This window comes from Orcinus orca, chromosome 2, assembly GCF_937001465.1.
Source record: "Orcinus orca chromosome 2, mOrcOrc1.1, whole genome shotgun sequence".
Taxonomy (NCBI): domain Eukaryota; kingdom Metazoa; phylum Chordata; class Mammalia; order Artiodactyla; family Delphinidae; genus Orcinus; species Orcinus orca.
The window spans coordinates 12,667,856-12,691,678 of NC_064560.1; the positions used below are offsets into that span (position 1 = coordinate 12,667,856).

General features: G+C 38.9%; 1 protein-coding gene across 1 annotated transcript in view; it reads right to left on the bottom strand.

The window, feature by feature from the left end:
- Positions 1-22,869, bottom strand: part of ARMC3 (armadillo repeat containing 3) — a 94,693-nt gene extending 71,824 nt beyond the window's left edge. The window contains exons 1-4 of the mRNA XM_004280949.3: positions 22,801-22,869; positions 19,258-19,306; positions 10,858-10,975; positions 3,970-4,095 (exon numbers count right to left, since the gene is read on the bottom strand). Coding sequence (XP_004280997.1) covers positions 3,970-4,095; positions 10,858-10,975; positions 19,258-19,305 — 292 coding nt within the window. The 5' untranslated portion in view covers position 19,306; positions 22,801-22,869. The remainder of the gene's footprint in view (positions 1-3,969; positions 4,096-10,857; positions 10,976-19,257; positions 19,307-22,800) is intronic.
- Positions 22,870-23,823: the final 954 nt, after the last annotated feature.

Below are 23,823 nucleotides of genomic sequence, written 5' to 3' on the forward strand. Positions count from 1 at the left end.
GAACTGGGCTGCACAGCAGGAGGTGAGAGGAGGGTGAGCGAAGCTTCATCTGTATTTACAGCCGCTCCCCATCGTTCACATTACCGCCTGAGCTCTGCCTCCTGACAGCATTATGGTGAGTTGTATAATTATTTCATTATATATTACAATGTAATAATAATAGAAATAAAGTACACAATAAATGTAATGCACTTGAATCATCCCAAAACCATCCCCTGACCTCCCCGCCAGCCCCCCAACCTGGTCTGTGGAAAAACTGTCTTCCACGAAACCGGTCCCTGGGGCCAAAAAGGTTGGGGACTGCTGCCTTAAGTAATGTAATGTCTGGGCTTCCAAGGCTACTTCTCCTCACGAGGATCCTAATGAACTCTCTCTTTAGCTGAACCCTCTTCATTAAATGAGTCTCTGTTCTATGGCCTCATTGAACTAATACAAACTGGAAGGTGAAAGAAGACAGCAGCTTCTGTTTTTGTTTTTTTTTTGTGGTACACGGGCCTCTCACTGTTGAGAGGGCCCAGCCGCTCCGCGGCATGTGGGATCTTCCCGGACCGGGGCACGAACCCGCGTGCCCTGCATCGGCAGGCGGACTCTCAACCACTGCGCCACCAGGGAAGCCCCAGCAGCTCCTGTTTGATAAAAAGGTTTAACAAAGTAATTTAAATTCCTATCTTGAATGACCCAAGCATGGCACAAACACATAGCTCAATCACTCTAGAAAAAAAAAAATTTATTTGCAACTGCAAAAGGGAAAAGATGGTTCTCATAGCAATCCTTTAGCACCTGGAATGTTGGAACATTCTGTTGGTTCATCCACTATGAGCATAGTGGTGGAAAACCGTATGAAAATACAAATTTCTGAAGAAGCATCAGTTATTTTAAGACTGTCCAAAGATGATGATTTAACCATGCAGGTTCAGAGGTGCATTTATTTACATACTGGTCTGGAAACATGACTTTGCATTTAGGTCAAAAGACTTGTTGCTTATTTTTTATTCCAAGTTTCCTTGGACATGTATGAAAAGTGAAGCACTAGCTATTGTATTGGCTCTCTTACCAAAAAAGGAGCTCTGCAAGCAGTTGAGGATGCCATGTGTTTTATCCATGTCATCAGATAGTTCAAATAGAAAATCAGGTAAGTTAATCCCAATAATGGTTTGATTTTTTTCACCCACTTCACAGAATCAAAAGAAGGTCCTTACAAGTTCATGCAGTATACTTGAGACCCAGGCACTCAGTGGAGACCTTGAAGACAGCAAAGGTCTTTCCATGGTTAAGCTTTGCAGTTGCAGACTGCACTGGTTCTAGAGCTGGTTACAGCCCAACCAGCCAGCTTACAGACTGTGGTTTGATGGGTCTAAGGGAACCATCTCATTTAGCACCCAAATGTAACAGTATTCTTTATATTTGGGGGCCACAGACTCCTTTAGAAACTCATGAAATTCAACTTAAAAACCTACTTAGAAAAATTTGCAAACAAATTGTAGGGTTTCACAGATGATAAACTTGTATATATTAGAAGATGAAAATACAAAATAAAATGAATAACAGAAATTAACATAAAAAGGGAAAAAATCACAGAGACCTAGATATTAAATTGAAAATACAAATGTAAACAGGAAATTATAACTCTCCTTTCTAAATCATTTAGAAGGAGGATCTGACTTAGCATGGACACTAATGTTAAGGATCGTAAAAGATTTTAGTGAACAGAAGGTCTACTGAACTATGAGTCAGAGAGTAAAGTTGTAATTTAGCTCTCATCTCAGTTCTGCTACTAGCCACCTGCATGACTTTGGGCAAGGAACCCAATCCTTCGAGGGATCTTTCTTATGTTTAAGGAGTTGGGGCTTCCCTGGTGGCGCAGTGGTTGAGAGTCCGCCTGCCGATGCAGGGGACACGGGTTCGTGCCCCGGTCCGGGAAGATCCCACATGCCGCGGAGCGGCTGGGCCCGTGAGCCATGGCCGCTGAGCCTGCGCGTCCGGAGCCTGTGCTCCGCAATGGGAGAGACCACAACAGTGAGAGGCCCGCGTACCGCAAAAAAAAAAAAAAAAAAAAAGGAGTTTGACTTCCCTGGTGGTGCAGTAGTTAAGAATCCACCTGCCCACGCTGGAGACACGGGTTCGAGCCCTGGTCTGGGAAGATCCCACATGCCGCAGAGCAACCAAGCCCGTGCGCCACCACTACTGAGCCTGCGAGCCACAACTACTGAGCCCACATGCCACAAGTACTGAAGCCCGTGCGCCTAGAGCCCGTGCTCTGCAACAAGAGAAGCCACCGCAATGAGAAGCACGCGCACCGCAACAAAGAATAGCCCACGCTCGCCACAACTAGAGAAAGCTTGCGTGCAGCAACGAAGACCCAACACAGCCAAAAATAAATTAATTAATTAAAATAAATAAAATAAGGAGTTGCACATGGGGTGTTACAAAGCACCTTTGGTTTTCAAACTCTGTGGTATGCATGCAGAATAAAACGGAACAAATTTAAATATTTTCCCTGTTTTGGTTATAAATAATTCTATATGGCACATTCAATATGGCAGAATTAGTCTACAGACAACCCGAGACAGATTTATGAAGGCCCCACAATACGAATGATTACTACTTTATTTTAACTTTTCTGTGCCTCAGTCACCTCATATGTAAAGGAAATAATAGCACCAACCTCATTAAGCGATTTAATATATAAATACTATGTACGACAGTGCCTGGCACATTGTAAGTACTTTGTAAGTGTTGACCAATGTTACTGTAATCTACATTGGTGGAATATCCACTGCCCACTGACTGTCCTCATCCTGCCGTCCTTCCCGGAAATACTCCCAGAGCCCCCGCCTTGTAGCACAGCCACTGCTAGGGCCCCTGGAGTTTCCACCAGAAACCTTTCCACTAACTGCAAAGTGCCCCTGCCAACCCCATAACACTGCAGGTACTGTTCACGTGGTCTCCGCAGCTGAGGCTGTGATGCCACAGATGCCAGAGAAGGCTCTCCTTCCCCTCCCTTCCCCCTTCCTCCACTCATAACTGTCTCTGAAGACACCAAGGCCACAGTCCCTGCTGGACACCATGGAATGAAGGGCCCCCATTGCATCACAGAGGGTCCAGGGTATGTGAGCTGGGACAGTGCAGGAAGCTGAAGGAGGAATCTGTGCTTGTGTGTTTGCTGAGACCATGGTAAAAAGGAGAAGGTAGGATGATTTTAGCCACATGCCATGATAGAGACATGTTTATTCCTATGAGCCCAAGTTTCATGACAGAATTCAGTCTCCACCAAGAAAGTCATTTTTTATTATAAATAACAAGGCTTTTGTTGTCCAACTCGAAAATCTACCACCGTAACATGAAAATGACTTACAAACGGAAAACACGTCCTGTTCACTAGTCAGGGACTGCCTGTATTGCATGGTTTTAGTCAAACTGATATTCTAATAGAAGTGACAGCATATTTTAAGTAATACTGTTATTCCACCATATTAAATATGTGAAGATAGTAAAGTAAGTAATAGGTCTGATTTAAGGAGTAAATACATATCTAAATTTATGTTTGGCAAAATATAGCTTGCAGCTTCAAAAAATAAGTGTATCAAAACTTTTTACTCTGGGCTTGTTACAATGAAATACACATGAAGTGTAACTTACACAGGCAGACATTCAAATTACATTATCCTAACTCAAGAAGAAAACTATTTTAATTTTAAGAGACAATGATTGTTCTAACTTGTAAGACTGGAATATACTACATCACCAACTCTGAGAGTTTTTCCATGGATATATGTGCACATATTTTTGTATTTAAAAATATCACTTAAAATATGAAATCATACATTTGTTGCACATTACACTTACTTAACTTTCTTGTTGACATTAAAGTCAGCTTAAATAAAATTAAAACGAGTCCTTTAAGGTTAAATTTAAAAGTATAATGCATCATGTGAGATTATTTGATTAGTTTTAAAAGCAGATACTTACTATTAGAAGCCAGAATTCCAAATATCATAGTAGCGTTTCTTCTCACAATTTTGTCTTCGTGGTTGAGCAGCTTAGTTAACGGTTCCACAGCTCCAAGTTCAAGGAGGGTTGCTTTATTTTCTTCACCTGACATCACAGGTAAAATAAAATCAGACATGGATAGCAATCTCATCAAAGTTCTTCTTTGTGTCATTCCAATATCTTATTTGTCTTTCACATTCCTCTGCTTCCACACGTATTTCTCTCAGAATAAACCTTAGAGCTCAGGTATCCTAGACTTGCTACTCTCCCTTCCCTGGATGTTTACAAAGCTGGCTTCCTCATTTGGTTCTTAGCTCACACTGAACCTCCCGAGGGGTCTCTTCTGATCACCCTACCTAATGTCATCACTACATCCCAGTCTTTCTGATATCTCTTTATGCTGCTTTATTTCCTTCATACCACTCAACGATCTCCGTGCATTGTTCGCTTACACCCCTGTTACTTAACTTTCCATGAAGACAGATACCCTTTCTGTTCTATTCTCTTATAACGTCGTGCCTAACACAGTGCCAGGCATGTAATGGCAACTCAATAATACTTACTTGCATAATTAATTATAAAAATTAACACACAGAGTCCCCTCTTCAAATTCAAGTGTGGTCGAGTTTAGGGTGCTCATTTTTCACCCAGTGGGTTTGCCTGCAGCCAGCGTGGAGGCACACACACAAAGCAGAGCCACCGGGGTTACTGGGATTCCTTAGCTGTGGCAAGAAGCCCCAGAACCAGAAGGTCAGTGAAGGCCAGCATCTGGCCTAACTGTAAAAGCAGTTTATCCCTACCCCAATAAGTGGGATATCATTCTGCAAAGTCTGGAATAATATTTAGGTCCTGATTAACTTTAGCTTTTCAATTTCACCAGCTATGAAAATGCAAATTTCATTTTCAAAATTAATTTGAGTAAAATAAAGTCTTTTAAACATTTTTGCCTCAGTTTTCTTTTAAAATTAAAATATTTTATACTTGAAGTTATAGGTTCATTCTGATAACTCAGTTCTCTGAACACAGACTTGTACCTTCCTATAGCCTGTGGAACTGCCCTGTATCTAAATGATTAAATCTGTCACTTGATAAGAATATGCTGAAATATGCATTATTGACTATTACAAACGTCTTTCTCAAACCTTCCATAACGTTTGCATTTTATTGGGGTTCTAAAAGTGAATTTCTTAGATGAAAATATTTTGTCAAATAAATTTTTTTTTTTTTCCTGCGCCACGCAGCATGTGGGATCTTAGTTCCCTGATCAGGGATGGAACCCTCGCCCCCTACAGTGGAAGAACGGAGTCTTAACCACTGGACCGCCAGGGAAGTCCCAAATTTTAATTTAAGGATAAATTTTAGGATACTTAAATAAATGGTGGCTTCATAGAATCAATAGAGAAATATTCCATCTTTTTCAATTTTCTAAAAGAGTTTGTGTACAATTGGTATTATTTCTTCCATAAGTGTATGGCAGAGTTCAGCAGTGAAAACATCTGGACCTAAAGTATTCTTTGTGAGATTTTTAAATTACAAATTTCCATTTTTGTAATAGATAAGGGGCTATTCAGGCTATCTATTTTTCTTTAATGAGCTTTGAGAGTTTGTGTCTTAAAATGAATTTGCCCAATTCATCTAAGTTGTAGAATTTATTGGCATTAAATTGTTCATAACATTTAGATTATCCTTTTAATATCTATAGGAGCTATAGTGATGCTCTTATTCCTCATATCAATAATTTGTCTTCTCTTTTTACTTATCAATCTGGCTAGACATTTTCATTTCACTGCTTTTGTCCACTGTTTTTCTATTTTCTGTTTCATTGATTTTTGCTCAGGTATATATTATATCCTTATTACTGATGCCTGGGTTTAATTAGCTCTTGTTTTTCTATTTTCTTAAAGTGGAAGCTCAGGTCATTGACTTGAGAGATGTTCTTGTTTTCTAACAGGCACTTGGTGCAATAAATTTCTCTCTAAATACTCTTTTAGTAGCATCCTACAAGTTTTTATATGCTGTGTTTTCATTTTTAATTTGGATTTTCCTTCTGATTTCTACTTTCACTCACAGGTTATTTACTAATTATTATTTTTTTTAAAAAATTATTTATTTTTGGCTGTGTTGGGTCTTCGTTGCTGCACGCGGGCTTTCTCTAGTTGCAGTGAGCGGGGTTTACTTTTCATTGCAGTGCACAGGCTTCTCATTGCGGTGGCTTCTCTCGTTGTGGAGCACGGGCTCTAGGCGTGCGGGCTTTAGTAGTTGTGGCATGCGGGCTCAGTAGTTGTGGCTCACGGGCTCTAGAGCACAGGCTCAGTAGTTGTGGCGCACAGGCTTAGTTGCTCCACAGCATGTGGGATCTTCCCGGACCAGGGATCGAACTCATGTACCCTGCATTGGCAGGCGGATTCTCAACCACTGCGCCACCACGGAAGCCCCTACTCGCAGGTTATTTAGAAGTGTGTTATTTGCTTTCTGACTATTTAGTGATTGTCCAGAGTTCTTTGTGTTATTGATTTTTAATTTAATTCTAATGTGGAATAGCATATATTTTGTATGACTGGAATTCTTTTAAATTTATTAAAGCTTGTTTTATGGCCCAGAATATAATCCATTTTGATAAATGTCCTGTATGCACTTGAAAAGTGCTGCTGTTCTTGGAGTTTTCTATAAATATAAATTAGGTTAAATTAATTTATATTGCTGTTCAAATCTTCTATATCCTTACAGATTTACCGTCTACTGGTTCTTTCATTTATTGAGAGAAGAGTATCAAAATCCTCAGCTATAATTGTAGATGTCTATTTCTCCTTGCATTTCTAGCTTCATGTAATCTGAAAGTCTGATATTAAGTACATTAATTGTTTAGGATTTTTCATAGCATCTTGATTAATTGACCCCTTTATTATTATTATAAGATAGCCATGTTTATCTCTGGTACCACTCCTTTTTTTGTCTATTTTTGTGATATTAATATGGCTATTTCAGCTTTCTTTTGATTAGTGCTAGCATAGGATATCCTTTTTCATCCTTTTACTTTCAAGTTATTTGTGTCATTATATTCTAAGTGCATTTCTTGAAGGCATCATGCAGTTTGGTCTTGCTTTTTTTCTAATAAAACACTCTCTCCCTGTTAATTGATGTATCCAGACCATTTACATTTAATTTGATTATTGATGTGGTTAGGTTTAAATATACCATCTTGTTACTTATTTCTTATGTGTTTCATTGTTGTTTTTCTTTTCTTCATTTCTGCCTTCTTTGTATGAATTGAATTTTTTATGATTCCATTTTGTTCCTTTGTTGGCTTATTTGATATCATTGCTTTGTTATTTTTGTGGTTGCATTAGGGTCTGTAGTGTATGTCTTAGCACAGTCTTTTTTCAAGTGGTAGTATACTACTTCACATATAGTACACTTACAATAGTATACTTCCATTTTTCACCTTTCTACCTTGGTTCTGTTGTCATATATCTTACTTTTACATGTTTCAGACTACACAATATATGATTATTAGTTTTGTTTAAAATAACCAATTTGCTTTTTAAGTGATTTAAATAATAAGCAAAAAAACCCTTATATGTTACCATTTATAGTGTTCTATATTTATTCTTTTGTGTAGATCCATATTTCCATCTGGTGCCATTTTCTTTCTGCCTGAAGGACCTACTTAATATAATTAGTAGTGCGGGTCTGCTTGCAATGAACTATTTCAGTTTTTGAATGTTTGAAAAAGACTTTATTTCACTTATGTTTTTGAAAGATATTTTTGAAGGGTGTAGAAATCTAGGTTGAAAGTTTTGGGGTTTTTTCCAGTACTTTTTTTTTTTTAACTTTTACTGTAATATAGTTGATTTACAATGTTGTGTTAGTTTCAGGTACACAGAAAAGTGATTCAGTTTAAAGATATTGCTCCACTGACTTCTTGCTTGCATCATTTGTGATAATAAATCTGTTGTCATCCTTATTTTTGTCACCCTGAACGTAACATTTTTTTCCTCTGGATGCTTTTAAGATTTTATCAGTCTTTTCAAGAAATTTGATTATAATGTGCCTTGTAGTTCTCTTCATATTCATTGTGCTTCAGTTTCGTTAAGCTTCTTGGATCTGGGGGCTTCGAGTTTTCATCAAATTGGGGGAAATTTTAACCATTATTTTCTGAAATACTTATTCTGTTCCTCACTCCTTTATTCAGAGACTCAAGTTACACATACATTGGGTCAGTTTTGATTTACAAATTGAATTATATCCTCATTATGCATTGTATTTTCCTGCTTTTTGTCCACCTGGTAATTTTTTACTGGGTGCCAGACATAGTGAATTTTACCTAGTTGGGCAATGGATATTGTTGTTACCTTGAAGTTTGTTCTGGGACACAGTTATCTGGAGAAAGTTTGATCCTTTCAGGTTTGCTTTTAAAATATTTATTTGATAGTACTAGAACAGGGCTCAATCTAGGCCTAATTGTTTCTAACTACTGAGGCAAGACCCTTCTGTGTACTTGCACAATTCTCCATGAATCTTGAGGTTTTGCAGTCTGGCCGATGCGAACAGGCACTACTTCTGACCCTGTGTGAGCACTAGGCACTGTTACCTCTGATCCTGTTGGGTGCTTTGTCTGACTTCAAGTAGTCCCCACACATACACATGTGGATCAAGCTGAACACTTGAGTGGGAGCCTTTACAGACCTCCTGAGTTCTCTCTCTGTGCAACTCTTTCCTCTCTGTTACTCTGTCCTGAAAACTTGCTGCCTTCATCTTCCTGGATTTTCAGGTCTATCGTCTCAACTCAGAGAGTCCACCAGGCTCTGCACAGGTTACCCCTTCCTGGGCTGTGGCCTGGAAACTCTCTGAAATCAATAGGCTGGGGCAATCAGAGGGCTAATTTCCTTTGTTTCCTGTTTCTCAATGGCCTGATATTCAGTGTGTTGCCAACTCTTATTTCATATATTTTTCTGTTTTCTTACTTGTTCTGGTAAGGAGGTTAAATCTGGCCCCTTACTTCATCTTGGCAAGAAGGCAAAGTCCCATCATTTAACTTAAGAAAATATTTCAGAAAATACTGCTAGTACTGAACATGAGACTTACAATATAAAAAGAGATGACATGTGATGACTCTGTGCTATAGATGCATGATCCAATATCTCCCTGAAATTTGACCCAGTATTCTACACAATCTACTCATGAACCATACCTTCCAGAACCACTCTGGTTTTTATCAGAATTCCCAACGATGACTAGAGTGAGGTGATGGTGATGACTAGCCAGGTGAGTATTTTACCATTTGCTAATTGAATGATTTGTTGTTCTCTCATGTAAGTCCCCCAAACAATGTTTTTTTTTTTTAACATCTTTATTGGGGTATAATTGCTTTACAATGGTGTGTTAGTTTCTGCTTTATAACAAAGTGAATCAGTTATACATATACATATGTTCCCATATCTCTTCCCTCTTGCATCTCCCTCCCTCCCACCCTCCCTATCCCACCCCTCCAGGCGGTCCAAACAATGTTTTAAAGTACCATTTCTTTAAAATCAAATTGCTCCCATTTTAGTTTAAAAAGGTTTTGTTAAAAATACCAAGCTACACTAAACTCTTCAAATATTTCCAATTTCAATGTTACACAGTATAATAAAAGTCTGATTTTATCACCACTTGGAATGAACTAAAATGTAACTATCTCTTATGTTTGTAAATCCTCTATGAACAAGTCTTTCAACAGAATCTAATTTGTAACATTTACAACATTTTAGTAAACTTTATATTTTACAACAGTTTTAGTTTTACAGAAAAATTTCAAAGATAACACAGATACTTCCCATGTGTCCCACACCCAGTTTCCCATTATTTTACATTTTACATTAGTAGGGACATTTGATGCAGTTAATGAACCAATAATGATATGTTATTACTAATGAAATTCTACAGTTTATTCAGATTTCCTGTTAGTTTTTCTTTTTCTGTTCCAGCATCCTATCCAGGATCCCCCATGACATTTAGTCACTGTGTGTCCTTAGCTCCTGTTGGCTGTGAGAGTTTCTCAGACTTTCCTTGTTTTTGATAGCTATGACAGTTTTGAGAGTACTGGTTAGGTAATTGGAGGATGTCCCTGAATTGGAATTTGTTTTATTTTTTTTTAAATCATATTTAGACTGGGGCTATAGGTTTTGGGGAAAATAACATAGAAATGCCATTTTCATTATGTCATGTCAAGGGCATTTATTATCAAATGACTTATCTCTGTTGATGTTGATTTCGATCACCTGGCAGAGGAAGTGTTTGTCAGGTTTCTCTGCTACAAACTTACTCTTTTCCCCCTGTGTCCATCTTGCACTCTTTGGAAAAATGTCACTATGCACAGCCCCTAAAGAATAGAAGTTGCATCCCACCTCCTCAAGGGCAGAGTATCTGCATAAATTGGGATCCTTCTGCATTGGAGATTTGTCTTTTCTCTCCCATTTATTTACTTATTCAATCATTTATTTGTCTGTATAGACTTATGGATATTTATTTTCTTCTTTAATATAAATTATCGGGCTATAAATCCAATACTTTGTTTATTTTGTTGCTCAAATTATTCCAGCCTTGATCCTTAGGAGCTCTTTCAGCTCCTGTGACATTTACAGTTTTTTAAACTGCAATAAAGCCTTCAGAATGACTCTTCTACCCATTGACTAAATTGCTCCTTAAGACTGGGTTAGGCACATAGGGAGATATATTACTTTCAGGTGATGCATTAAATGATATACTGATTGAAAGAATTCATCAGACAGGAAGTAAGTTAAAGACTGGGGAGAAAAGTGCCCATTATGTAGCAAGTATTTTTAAGAAACTAATGAAATAGAAAGATAAACTGAAAAAAATCCAAACCTTTTAAAGCAAATCTATAAATGGCTTCACATGCTTTAGCCAAAATTTCTTCTTCTGGAGAATTAAGCATTAACACCACGGTTGCTGCTTTTTTGCTTTCAATTGTTAAGGGATCAAACTAGAATTCAAAGAGAAAAATATCAGAGCCACATACAAGCTTTAAAAGCACATAAAACATGAGTGGTGTGTTGAAACTTAAAGAGAGCATAGTCTTACAAAAAGGATGTGGTCATTGCCCACAAAGTGCACTGTAAAATTTTTATTTAAAAACTATCACAGTTGTCAACATTGGCGGCTTTGGAATTCCTGGAGTATGGAGGGAAGAGCAAAGTATTTTGGAATCCGGCAGGTGTAGTCTCTCATTTTAGCCATGGGGAACCAAACTAGTTACTTAAGCTGTTAGAATTTCAGTTTCCTTCTCTGAATAACGGGTATAATAATACCTATTGCAAAGGATTAAGGAGCGGATTAGAGATCATGTATGTAAATCACTTAGCACATTGTCCGGCACATAATAGATGCTCATTAAATAACATATATTAGTATAGTTCTTAGCCAATACACAAGAATCCTTGAGAACCTGTATGTATTAGATGCCCTGACAGTCTCAGTGATCAGTACTTGCTTTCTAACCACTACACCCTCTCTTGAAAAGCAGGAATTACATATGTGAAATAACTAAAAAGCAAAAGATAACAGCATATCACAAAATGTAAAACTGGATAAAATCTGGAACAGGGGAAAAGGTAATATAGTATAAAGAAAAAGTATAGGACTCTAAGAAGTCCTGTACCTTGCTGTGAGATCCTGAGAATTCATGTGGAGCTGAAATGAACAATAACAAATGCATGACCCCCGTGGGTTTTGTTTGGTCAAGGAGAAAACAAATTATTACACTATTTTTCTTCCATTTCCAGAGACCATGGAGGAGGAGGTTCTGCTTATGTTAAAGGAAAAAAAAATTGAATTTCAAAGCTTTACCTGGTTCTTTGTGTTGGCCCTTTCTAAATGGACATCTTAATGTGTTTTGAGACATAGCAAAAATTGATGTTCAGTTTTGGGTAGAGGATGGAGAGATAGATTATTCTGAATAAGGAGATATAACTGTGTGAGGTTAAAAGAGTAAAGATAGAGAAGATGGCAGTAAGCAATGACCCGAAAGGATGTGGCTGGGATAAAAATACCTCTTGGAGGGAAAATGGCTGTTGGATTTTAGGACAGCATTATCTAACATCCAAATTGAAGCTGTTGTTTGTGCATGTCTAGCTCTGTACTAGAAGCTGAAAGAGTTATCAAAGTCTCAAGCCTCTTAGACTCTTTGGGAGACAATTCATCAGTAAAAGTCTGCCATATGCACCAGGCTTGCTGCACTTACGGGTTCCAGTGACATGAACCAGTGAGAAAAAACGGCCTCTAGAAGAGCCTAGAGCAATGGCTAGGATGCTGTCTGCAACGCTGACCAGGAGAGCATAAGGGCCTGGAAATTCAGAGAAATTTTAAGGAAGAACTATTAAAAGTACCCGGTGATTGAGGCTTGAGAAACATCTTAGATAGGCATTAAAGGGTAGCCCCAGAATGCCAGAGCACTTGGAGTCATCACTAGCTCACTAACTGCATCTTTTTTAATCTGAAAAATTAGGGAGTTGGATTATATCTCTCAGATCTCTTCTAGATGTAAAATTCTAGGATACTATGAAGTACAAAAACATATGGCAGAGACAATAAATGTTGTGATGCGGAAGGGGGAATTAATTTGAACTGGGATAAATGGAGAAAGGTCCGCGGTGGTGGTAGAATTTTAGATGTGATTTGAAGAATGGATACAATGGGGTAGGCTGAGATAAGGAGGAAGGATATTCAAATGGGAAAAATGACACCAGGAAGGTTTAAAATGGGAATGAATGCTGCATTTATGGTGGATAAAATAGGAGTTTGACTGAATAGAAAATATGTAATAGGAAGCAGAATATTACTGAAAAATAAGGAAAGATGAGGCCTCAGCAAGTGACCTAGACCTTCCCTTCACCAGCCCTCTATTGAGGATAATCAACAGAGTTCAGAGGAAAGGATTGTGACTCTAGAAATTTATACCTTGCTAAGTTATCATTCATACGTGAAAAAGACATGTTCAGGCATTCACAAACTCAACAAGTATATCAACTGTACACGTAAACAAATTACTTGGCAAATACTTAAGCCAAGATTGGGGAGGACAAAATATAAACACAGTAGTGGTGGATCAATAAATTGATAAATTGATATTTAAACTGGATGATAATGATGGTCTGAATCACAGTGTAATTCTTAAGAAGGGATTTCTGAAGTAATGACGACATAATAAGGAAAAAAGTTAATAATGATTTGGAATTAAAATTCTAGATTTTTTCAACAAAACTCAGGTAAAATTTCATTGATCTTATCATTACCTGAATTACATTATTTGTTAATTGACTGTTTCCGCCACTAGAATGTAAGTTGCCTTGAGGCCTGATCTATATGCCCAGGATGTAAAGGAATACTTGGCATATAGTATGTACTCAATATTTGTCCAGTAAATGAATGACTTTCTTCAGACAAAAGATTGTTATTTCTCTATCTCCACTACCTAGAACAATACCCAATATATGGAAATCCTCAATAAATGTCTATAAAGAAATATATTAAAGTGCCTCTGGAAACTTCTTTTTTTATATTTGTGGCCTTGAAGTGCCTTAACTGTTGTACTGTCTGTTGATGCCAGAAAAGAAGATTCCAAATCTGAGGTTCACGGAGCCATCAGTGGGCTCCAGGGACAGCTTGTCTCGCTGAAATTATGTGCAGAAATTTTGGTGTGCATTCTACAGGGAGAGAGTCCACAGTCACCATCCTACCCTTGTAAGGCCCCCAACCCACCACCAAACCCTTGAGAATCAAAGCCTTAGATCACCTTTTCCACTTAAGTCAGTTTCCCTAGCATCCTGGCTGGTTACCTTTCCTTCCATTTTAGAACTTCCACTTCAGAGACGTCTGATATTTCAGTATTTTTAAAGCTGATTTTACTAGCACGTGAATGAAAAAACTATGTTGAAGCATAGATTTCTCGTGATCTCCACAGAATGGCTACAATTCTCAAAGGAGCAGGGTAGGTGGAAATACATTTAAATATCTTTTAATGCTCCTTCAGTGGTTCAGAAAACACTTCAGTATTTTGCCATATCTTCTGGTCATCCTTAAGAAAAAGGTGATGGGGGTACAAGAAGCTTAAGAGGAACTTTGAGACCGTGAGAGTTACCACTGTAAGGGCTGTCAAAGGAGGAGAAATACCAGTGTTTGGCAGACAGTGGAGAAACTTGGCATGACATGTGTTTCTCCTACAGAGCCTGCGGCATTATAGTAATTTTTTATTAAAAAGGGCGCCGAGAATAAAATGATAGCTATAACAGAATGCCACATGACTAAATATATAATCCTGTGCTGTAATTACAGATTCCATCTGCTTTCCCATGAAGAACTCATAGTCAGTCACCAACAAGCTGGTTGTGAAATTATAATTTCGTGCTCTGTACTGAATAAACGATGAACTAAAATTATTTACAAAGAGAATGAAAGAAAGGGGAAGCGTTTTGGCTAAGCTTTGAGTTTTAAACCCAGTCAATTAGAGAAGCCATAGACTTGTAGAGATGCTTTTCTACCTCTGTTAAGGAAATAAGACTATTAGGATAAGGCTGCCCAACAGAACTGCGATGAAATGTTCCGACCCTGCATTGTCCAGTGCGGCAGGCACAGGCCCCATGTGGCTCCTGAGCACTCGAAGTGTAACTGATGAGACTGAGGAACGGAATTTTTCCCTTTATTTTTTATTGTTGATTTTAATTAATACAATTTTAGTTATTTTAAATGTAAATAACCACATGTGGCCAGTGGCTACTGTATACATAGACAGCACCAGTCTAAAGGAACATACAATTATAAAGCTGAATTCAGTGAAAAGAGATGAATCATGAGTTGAGTGATTTTTATGCTGCCGTTAAGTGCAAATAAAAGGCTTTTTTGATTTCTGCTGGAATGTGTTTACCAAGTCAGTGGTCTCCGATCACGAGAAGCCAATTGCACAGGAAAAGGGAGACAGATAAACAGAAGGAAGTAGACTGTACCACTCGAGCATGGACTTTTAGTACAGACTCTCTAGACAGCACTTAAAATCTGCAAAAGGGTAAAGGTTAAAATGAAAACCGCTAAAATGGCCTTTCATTTGCTTTACAACCTGAATCAAAATAGCAAATCTTTAGAGCAAGGTGAGCAAGCCGATATTTATTCATACAGTTTTGTATATGTACGTTATTTATACATACATCTGTGATGAGGGAGAAAGATAGGAAAACAAAGTCCCTAAGAGGCTTCATTCCTAGAAAAAAAGTCTATGGCAGTTTTGGCAGTCTATGACAGAGTTAAAGGTTGAGTTCTGAGGCTGATGAAAAGGGTCCAGAAAAACAAGACCCTGGGGACATCCCACTCTTCCAGGGAACTGGGTTTGGTTGCCCAGGTGAGGGAGCAGTTTCCACTATTGCTCGTTCCTCTGATTCAACACCCACCATGCTGGTTCCCTGTATGCACCTAGCAGGAAGGCGTTGACCCATTAACATAAATGTTCAGTTGACTTGATACTTAACCACTAAGATTCCAAGGCCAAATCATAGTCTCTTGTGAGTTTAAATACTGTGGATTTACCCACTAAAGTTCAACTGCCTCTGAAACATAAGAGAACAAAATTTCCGTGCTCTTAAACTCGAAGACCTGACCATGAATTGTGATGGCTGTGCTCTAGGCCTCTGGGAACTTCAGTGGCCGGATGGGCTTTCACAGCCGATACCCCTGCCTCCTTCGACAGTTCACGCAAACTTCAACAGTTTTGTACAATGATGGACAGCACCCTCAACTACATCATTAATAATTACATTTACTAAGTTCTTATCTAATGCCTGGCACTGTTCTAAGCATCTTTTACATCTCTAACCTTGCCCCACTGCTGTGAGTGGGTATGCAGTGGACATGATTACATCCTCATTGGGGAATACCAAGGTTAGGAGATTTGCCCCAGATCACAGATGGTGGATGATGAGGTGAGGATTCAGACTCTGACAGTATAACCCTGGAGCCCATACTCAGTTACCGAATATCATGCCTTATACCAAACATTGCCTACTAACGTTGTTTCTGTTAATAATTCTTTCGTGCAATCAGTCCACAGAAAAAGTCTGCCTTTTGTTAAAGCATCACAAACAGCCTTTCAGCCAGACTTGGAATTGATTTGGGAAAGCATAATATAGTTGTGTTGGTTATTCAAGCCATAGCTTCCCCCCATTTAGGCATCTTCTTAGCTAGTGTTCTCCTTTATGAGAAGAAACGGAGAATAATAAACCATAAATGCACACATTAGTGTATGCTTTGACAATGAGAATACTAACAAAAGCAAAGGGAGCATTTTGTTTTAACCTTATCACCAAACACTCTTTTTTTTCTGTCCCCGTTACCCATTTTACCAGTAGATGAAAGACTAATAAAAATAAAAATCTTTGGAAACAATGTTTTAGGAGATATATAAGAAGCAAATTGCCATGACTTGACACAGAAAACTTTATTTTCTCAAGCACTTATATATCCCTCTTTTAAATCTGGTTTTTATTTCTAATTTGTACAACAAACCTTTCACAGACTTTGAAGAGGTATACCTCGGAACAAATTCCAAGTTCAGATAGTTTAAACTGTGCTATAGTGTTTTGAAGTATTAGAATTTATAAGACAGAACAGCAGTTAGATACTTTAATACTACTCTATCAGCTTTATTAACATAAAATCAGAGCAGGGGAAGGATGGAAGGATCCTCGGGATTGTCAGAGAGCAACGGTCACTGTTACACATGCCTTTGGCTGCCCTCAAGACTGCTGTGACCCAAGGAAGCAAAAGCTAGATTTTTGTTAACTTGAGGATTGGAATTGTTTCTCAGTCCTTGATTGTGCTCCTCAAGGACTGGAGTACAGAGGACAACACCAGCAAGACATTATAAAATTATGGAGAGTGTATTAGACAAATATATCTATTGTTTAATAGTTCCTTAATTCTAATTTTAATCAGAAAGTGTTTGTCGTCAAGTACTGTGTTCATGACTCCACTTTCTGGTAGTAATAGGATGTCAATAATGCTATCTTGCAGCAAAAAGAAGGGTAATACAAATAAGATGCAGTGAAAAATTAAGAGAATTTAGAACATTTTAGGGGTATGTCCAAAGGAGAGCAGCCAGACTGATGATCTATATCAGGAGACCACAGTGACCTTCTCTGCAAAGCTTTCCTAGACCTGGGCAGACAGGTCTTCTGTAGCCTCTGTTTCCAGCTGCATTGAAGGATCATACAGAAGTTATATAGGGATATGTGTGTGTGTGTGTGTGTGTGTGTGTGTGTGTGTGTGTGTGTGTAGCAGAATCTAAAGAATTCGAAAGGCAACAGATCTTATTTATTGAGTGTTTTCTATGTGCCAGGCACTGTGAACTTCATATACTCTCATTGTAATCGATAGAACAACCAAAATGACTTGGACATGACAATTCTCATTTAAGAGATTAAAAAAAAAGGCTGAAATAACTTGGCCAAATTTGGCAACTTCACCAAAATAACAGTTTATGAGAGGCAGAGCTGGGACAGAGGTCACATTTGTAACCACAATGTTCCAGTGTTGTTAGGAAAATTCCTGCACTAACTTCAGATTCTTTCAAACAGTAAAATCCTGCGAGTCTTTTGACTATACACAATTTTTTCCCATTCACATTTTATTTGAAGACAACCACACCAAATGTCTGTTTCAAAATAAGTTTTTAAATTGAAAATTGAGGACATTTTCTATTTTTAACATAATCAGTAGTTCATAAACTTTAAAGAGAGACAATAAAACCCTGCTTTAATTTTTTATCATAGCTTTTTTTTTTGTAATTAGAATAGGTTCTGTATCTCCACTTTCCGTAGAACAACTACAGTTCAAGAATAGTAGTTTTTTATAAACTGATTAACTCAGTATCCCAGTAAGCATAGCAGAAACCAAAAATTGGTGAGTTTCCATTTTTTTCAGATGGGTTCTTTTTCTTTTTCTACATCTTTATTGGAGTATAATTGCTTTACAATGTTGTGTTAGTTTCTGCTGTACAAAAAGGTGAATCAGCATATGTATATATATATCCCCATATCCCCTCCCTCTTGCATCACCCTCCCATCCTCCCTATCCCACCCCTCTAGGTGGTCACAAAGCACTGAGCTGATCTCCCTGTGCTATGCGGCTGCTTCCCACTAGCTATCTGTTTTACATCTGGTAGTGTATATATGTCAGCGCTACTCTCTCACTTCATCCCAGCTTCCCCTTACCCCACCCCGTGTCCTCAAGTCCATTCTCTACGTCTGCGTCTTTATTCCTGCCCTGCCCCCAGGTTCATCAGTGCCATTTTTTTAGATTCCATATATATGCGTTAGCATATGGTATTTGTTATTCTCTTTCTGACTTACCTCACTCTGTATGACAGACTCTAGGTCCATCCACCTCACTACAAATAACTCAATTTCTTTCCTCTTTATATCATAGCTTTTTAATTCAAATATTGTGATCATATTCCCATGCTATCAAATATTCAGTGACATCATTTTATCAAAATGGAATAATTTATTTAACTAAGTTTTTATTATAAAACATTTTTGTTACTTCTATAATCACTACCGCTATGGAAATAATTTTTTGTATGATCCATGCTTATTTACCATGATCACTTTAAATTATTTTACAACTTCTAGGATCACCTTGTCCCAAATGACCAACCTATTGGACATTGTTGAACCCTGCTTTTAAAAGGGAGAGACAAGGTTTTGTGTTGTGGGGAATGCATTATTCAAGCACTGGAAAGAGAAAAAGGTGATGAACACAGATTTTTCTCTCCATAGAATTGGAAAATACAGGACTTCTAATGTCCAAATAGTCATCTTAAGACAACCTCACGTACATACCTAATAGCTATAGCATAACTTCCAGTCATTTTTTAAAATTCATTTGGATAATTAACATTAATGAGAGACTGGCAAATGTAAATTTAAAGTATTTGAAAGAACAAACCAAAACTATTTGTTCATTAACTAGGCTTATAAACATGCCATCCACATACTGGAAAAGCTAATAATTACTCTCTAATTGTGCTAATCAAGTAATGACAATGTTGTAAATGTTTGTTTACATAATGTTAGATTTCTCTGACTAATCTTATCATTAGTCAGACTTTGGACTTCTGCCACCGTGCACTCATGTATATACTGGTACATGCCAAACTGTTTCAACAGTTTATTTTTAAAACTGGTTGTTAACATGCTGCTAGTATTCAAATCAGAAACTTACCACATCCTTGGGAGGGGGCTCTGATTCCTTCTTTATCTTTTTACCCATTCTGGAAAAAGATGCCACAAATGGTTAAAATGTCATTTGTACATTGTATATGTACAAATCTCTCACTTACCTGCATTCCTAGGAGGAGATGTACTTCGTCCTCTAAATTTTACCTAAAAAGAAACTAGGCAATATATGTAGAAATTATTGCACATATACAAATATGTGCAATACATATACAAATATGTTACCTACATCCCAGACTTCACAATTTTAAAGGAACTTATTGATAAGATTGTTGGGCATTTGTCCTGGCTTCCAGTTTGGAAAGAAGGAGAATGCATTAATGACATAAATGACATAAATTTTACTTACATAACAGGTAATGGTTTACCATGCTTATAGCTCACTTGTGTAGGGCTTGGGAGACTAAATCTAAATTACTTTTGAGATCTGCAGGAATGTTCTGCCACAAAAGGAGGGATTTCTGTCTGCTTTCTTGCACTGATCTATCCCAAGCACCTAGAACAGGGTCTGGTACATACTGGGCATTTGACATTTATAAAAATCATTAACTCTGTTGTTCCTGGGGGTAATTATTTTCTGAATGATATCCAAGATCTACCAAGTGAACATTTGTGTCATTTTCCCATATAAAAAAATGTTTTCTCTAATGTATTCCATATAAAAAATGTTTTCTCTAATGTATTCCATAGCTCAATAAAAAAGTAATTGAGAATCTCAAAAGATGTATTCTAGGGAAACTGGGGTTACTAACTCCACCTAGGTACAGAGAACTTTCCAAGATGGTGACTGTTAAAATAACCCTAGGGCTGTCCTGGTGGCGCAGTGGTTGAGAGTCCGCCTGCCGATGCAGGGGACACGGGTTTGTGCCCCGGTCCGGGAAGATCCCACATGCCACGGAGCAGCTAGGCCCGTGAGCCATGGCCGCTGAGCCTGCGCATCCGGAGCCTATGCTCCGCAAAGGGAAAGGCCACAACGGTGAAAGGCCCGCGTACCGCAAAAAATAAATAAATAACCCTAGAAATCTTTCATGTTTTCTCCAATGAGAGTTTGTGGGGTTATGTTTGGTATTAGGGCAATCTCAGATGGTATATTCTAGTCTCAAGGTAATTACAATAGTCTCAAGAAAATTTTGGGAAGTAGGAAATCTTTGGAGAGAATCTACAATGTCAGGGTTAGTTCAGATGGCTTGCCAAGGGACAACAGCAACTCCAAGAATTGATCACATAAGTTAAAAAGCCACATGTTCATAGAAACTCATAGTGACTTCTGAAAGACATCTATTCCAGGTCCCTAACTTGAAGTCACATAAATTTCAAGATCCTTGAGGGCCTGGGCAAGCTTATGCTATGCACTACCTCATGCTATACCTAATATGTTAAAACATTAAAATACACCCACATCCCCTGTTAAATATAATTTTCATCATAAAAAAGATTTGAAATTTTGCATTTGAAATGACTCATCAGTTTGTACACCTGGAAATTCTTGCAAAATAAGAAAATTGTTTTCAAATGTAATTTTAATATTAATAAAACACTTAATATTTTTGAATTTTCTTTTCATATTTTAGACCAAATGCTTTTTTTCAGACCCCAAATATCTTTCTTTCACAGATACTTGAAAAGCACACAGATCCCAGACTTTGTGCCTATAATGTTTCAGGCAGACACACAGACTATTCTGGACAGATGAAAATCTGACCTGTGATTTCTCTAGGAAAAAGAGATTTCACAGCTCTTTATAACCAATTCCAAGATATAGCAGCCTTTGCTTTACAAAAGAATTCCTTATGAATAACATTCAAGAAGCAAGTAAATTACACTCATAGAAAGTTACTTGAAGTCATCTGATTTTCACTCAGGAACTTATTTTTCCCATTTCAGGATAGTGGTTTTGAGTAATTGCACACTGAAAAATACAGAGGCTGGAATAGCCTAAACATACAGGATTACAGAGAACTGGCCCTTGGCAATATGGTGAAGTAGGAAGCATTTTGGGTTTTTTTGGGTTTTTTGCCATACGCGGGCCTCTCACTGTTGTGGCCTCTCCCGTTGTGGAGCACAGGCTCCGGACGCGCAGGCTCAGCAGCCATGGCTCACGGGCCCAGCCGCTCCGTGGCATGCGGGATCTTCCTGGACCGGTGCACGAACCCGTGTCCTCTGCATCGGCAGGCGGACTCTCAACCACTGCGCCACCAGGGAAGCCCCTGTTTTTTTTTGTTTTTGTTTTTACCATATTGGATATAACAGTTAACAGGGGAGAAAATACACAGCAGACATAGTCCAGGGGCAGTGTACCCCAGAGATGACCCTAAGGTTTTTTTTTAATTTGTAATCAACGTGATACAACTAAATTACCTTATTTTATTCTTTAAAGACTCATTTCCCTTTAAAGCTACAGAGACGTCAAATTAAGAAAATAAATCTCTGACTTTTTGAAGCAAACTAAACCTGTTTTCCTTGACTATTTTACCACCTGCCCATTGATGTTTTTGTTGTGCTAAAATATACATCACATAAAATTTACCATTTTAACTATTTTTAAGTGTATAATTCTGTGTCTACTGTTCACTTATAAAGGTAGAACATTTCATTACAGAGAATTTGGAAAACAAGGAAGGGAATATGGAATTTTTAAAAAATCACTCAGAAATAAGTTCAGGGAGATCAGCACTATTTGGATATAGCTCATTTTTTGTGTATTTTCTATAGTGATTTTACCGTCTTACCTGGATTTCTATCTGCTATTCTCAACTTCCCTTCCTGGGACCATTTTCTTACTAAATTCTTAAACTAATGGACAAGTTCATGAAATCTCATTCTCCATTTATTGCTTCAATCATCATTAGTGGATCAGCATGTCATTTAAAATAATATTTTAAAATCCACCATCTAGCCAGTCCCCTGTTGTTGAGCATTTGTTTCCAATTTTCTGGAATTATGGACAAGGCTGCAAATGAACACTCTTATACAATAAAATTTTCATCCACATCTGCAACTGTTTCTTTAGGAGAAATCCCTAGTAGTAAAATAACTACTAGGTGAAAAGGTATGAACTTCACGGCATTGGACATGAAAACAAATATGCTTTGAATATGCATCTTCTTGGTTATTGGAAAGGAGTCACATTTTTTCACGAATTTATTGATCTTCTTCGTGAACTTTCAGCCTATGCGATCTTAAACATTTTCTAACGAGATTTATTTTGAGAAGGGCTAGAACAATTGGGGGCCCTCAGAGTCAAGTAACGGAATCTTAGACCCTCAGATCCTCACTCTGGGCCTCAGTTTTGTCACCTCTTTGTTAAATAGGAGGCGGCCGGCACACTTATGAAATCCACGGGGACCACAGTCTAACACTGCGGGCGTAAGGCAGGGAGCCAGAGGTCCTTACGAGGTGTTCCCTCAGTTGCCCCAGATGCCCCCCACACGCGGGGCACTGTCTCCTTCCCCAAAGGCTGCTGGGGCCTCTACCCTGGGCCTCTCTTCAAACCGCAGGGGTAGCGGTGCAGCCGCCCTCCCGCCTTTACCTGCAGGGAGATCCCGCCGGGCAGCGGCTTCTCAGACCTGGCCAACTGCACCGGCTGCAGCCAGCTCGCGTCTCTAGTCCACTGTTGTGCCTGGTTGCTAGGCGACAGCGTGCCGCGCCTGCGCAATGCGCGCCCGCGTGCGCCGTGTCAGTGGAAGCGCGCGCTCGGCTTCCCGAGGCGCTCCATTCCCCTTCGCGAGTAGAGGTAGGTACCCGAGGAACCGTGTGCGACCTCTGTACGTAAGTCCCGGGCTTCGGGGCAGGATAAACACTGGGAATCCTCTCCTTCCAGTTGTTGAGGGCCAGCCCTAGAGACAAGTGTAAATCGGGAGGCTGGGCCGCCTCAGCAGCTGGCCAGGGGACTGGCTATGGATTCACATACTCTGAGGTGCGGATGCGTTCTCCCAGCGACAGGCCTCGGCCAGAGTCTCTGTGAGGTGACTTCCAAATCGCCACCTTCTGCCCGGACTCCGCCGAGCTGCCGACCTGCATTGCTAACTTTCCATGCACGAGGGTGTCCAGTCTGTCCCCACAGAACGTATCATGTCCCTTCAGAACCTCCTCCTCTTACACCTGTTTCCTCTTTCTGCCATTTCTCCCAATAGCCTAGAACTTCCGTTTCCCTTCCCCCTCCTCTCCCAACGCCAATCAGCACTTAAAGCAATCCGCCCTCCACTTTTTGTCCCCTGTCTATTCCCTCTCTTAAATCTTTACTGTCACCCCAGTCTAGGTCATCATTTTTTGCCTTCTAAGTGATGGTTTCGGTTTCTCTTTCCAGTGCTTTCTTGGTACCACAGATCAACCTTCCGGAAATTACTGCCCTAGTCATGTCACTCCCCTACTCAGACTTGAGCGGCTTCCTAAAGTAAAGTCTAAGCTCGTTAGCCTGTTCTTCAAAGCCATCTGCCCCCCACCCAGTTCTATCTGTGCAGCCCGCCCCTGTCCCAAACACAAGCCCCAGCCAAACTTACTGTTCCGCCAAATTTTCCCATGCTTTTCTCCTTTAGATTTTTGCTCACTCTGT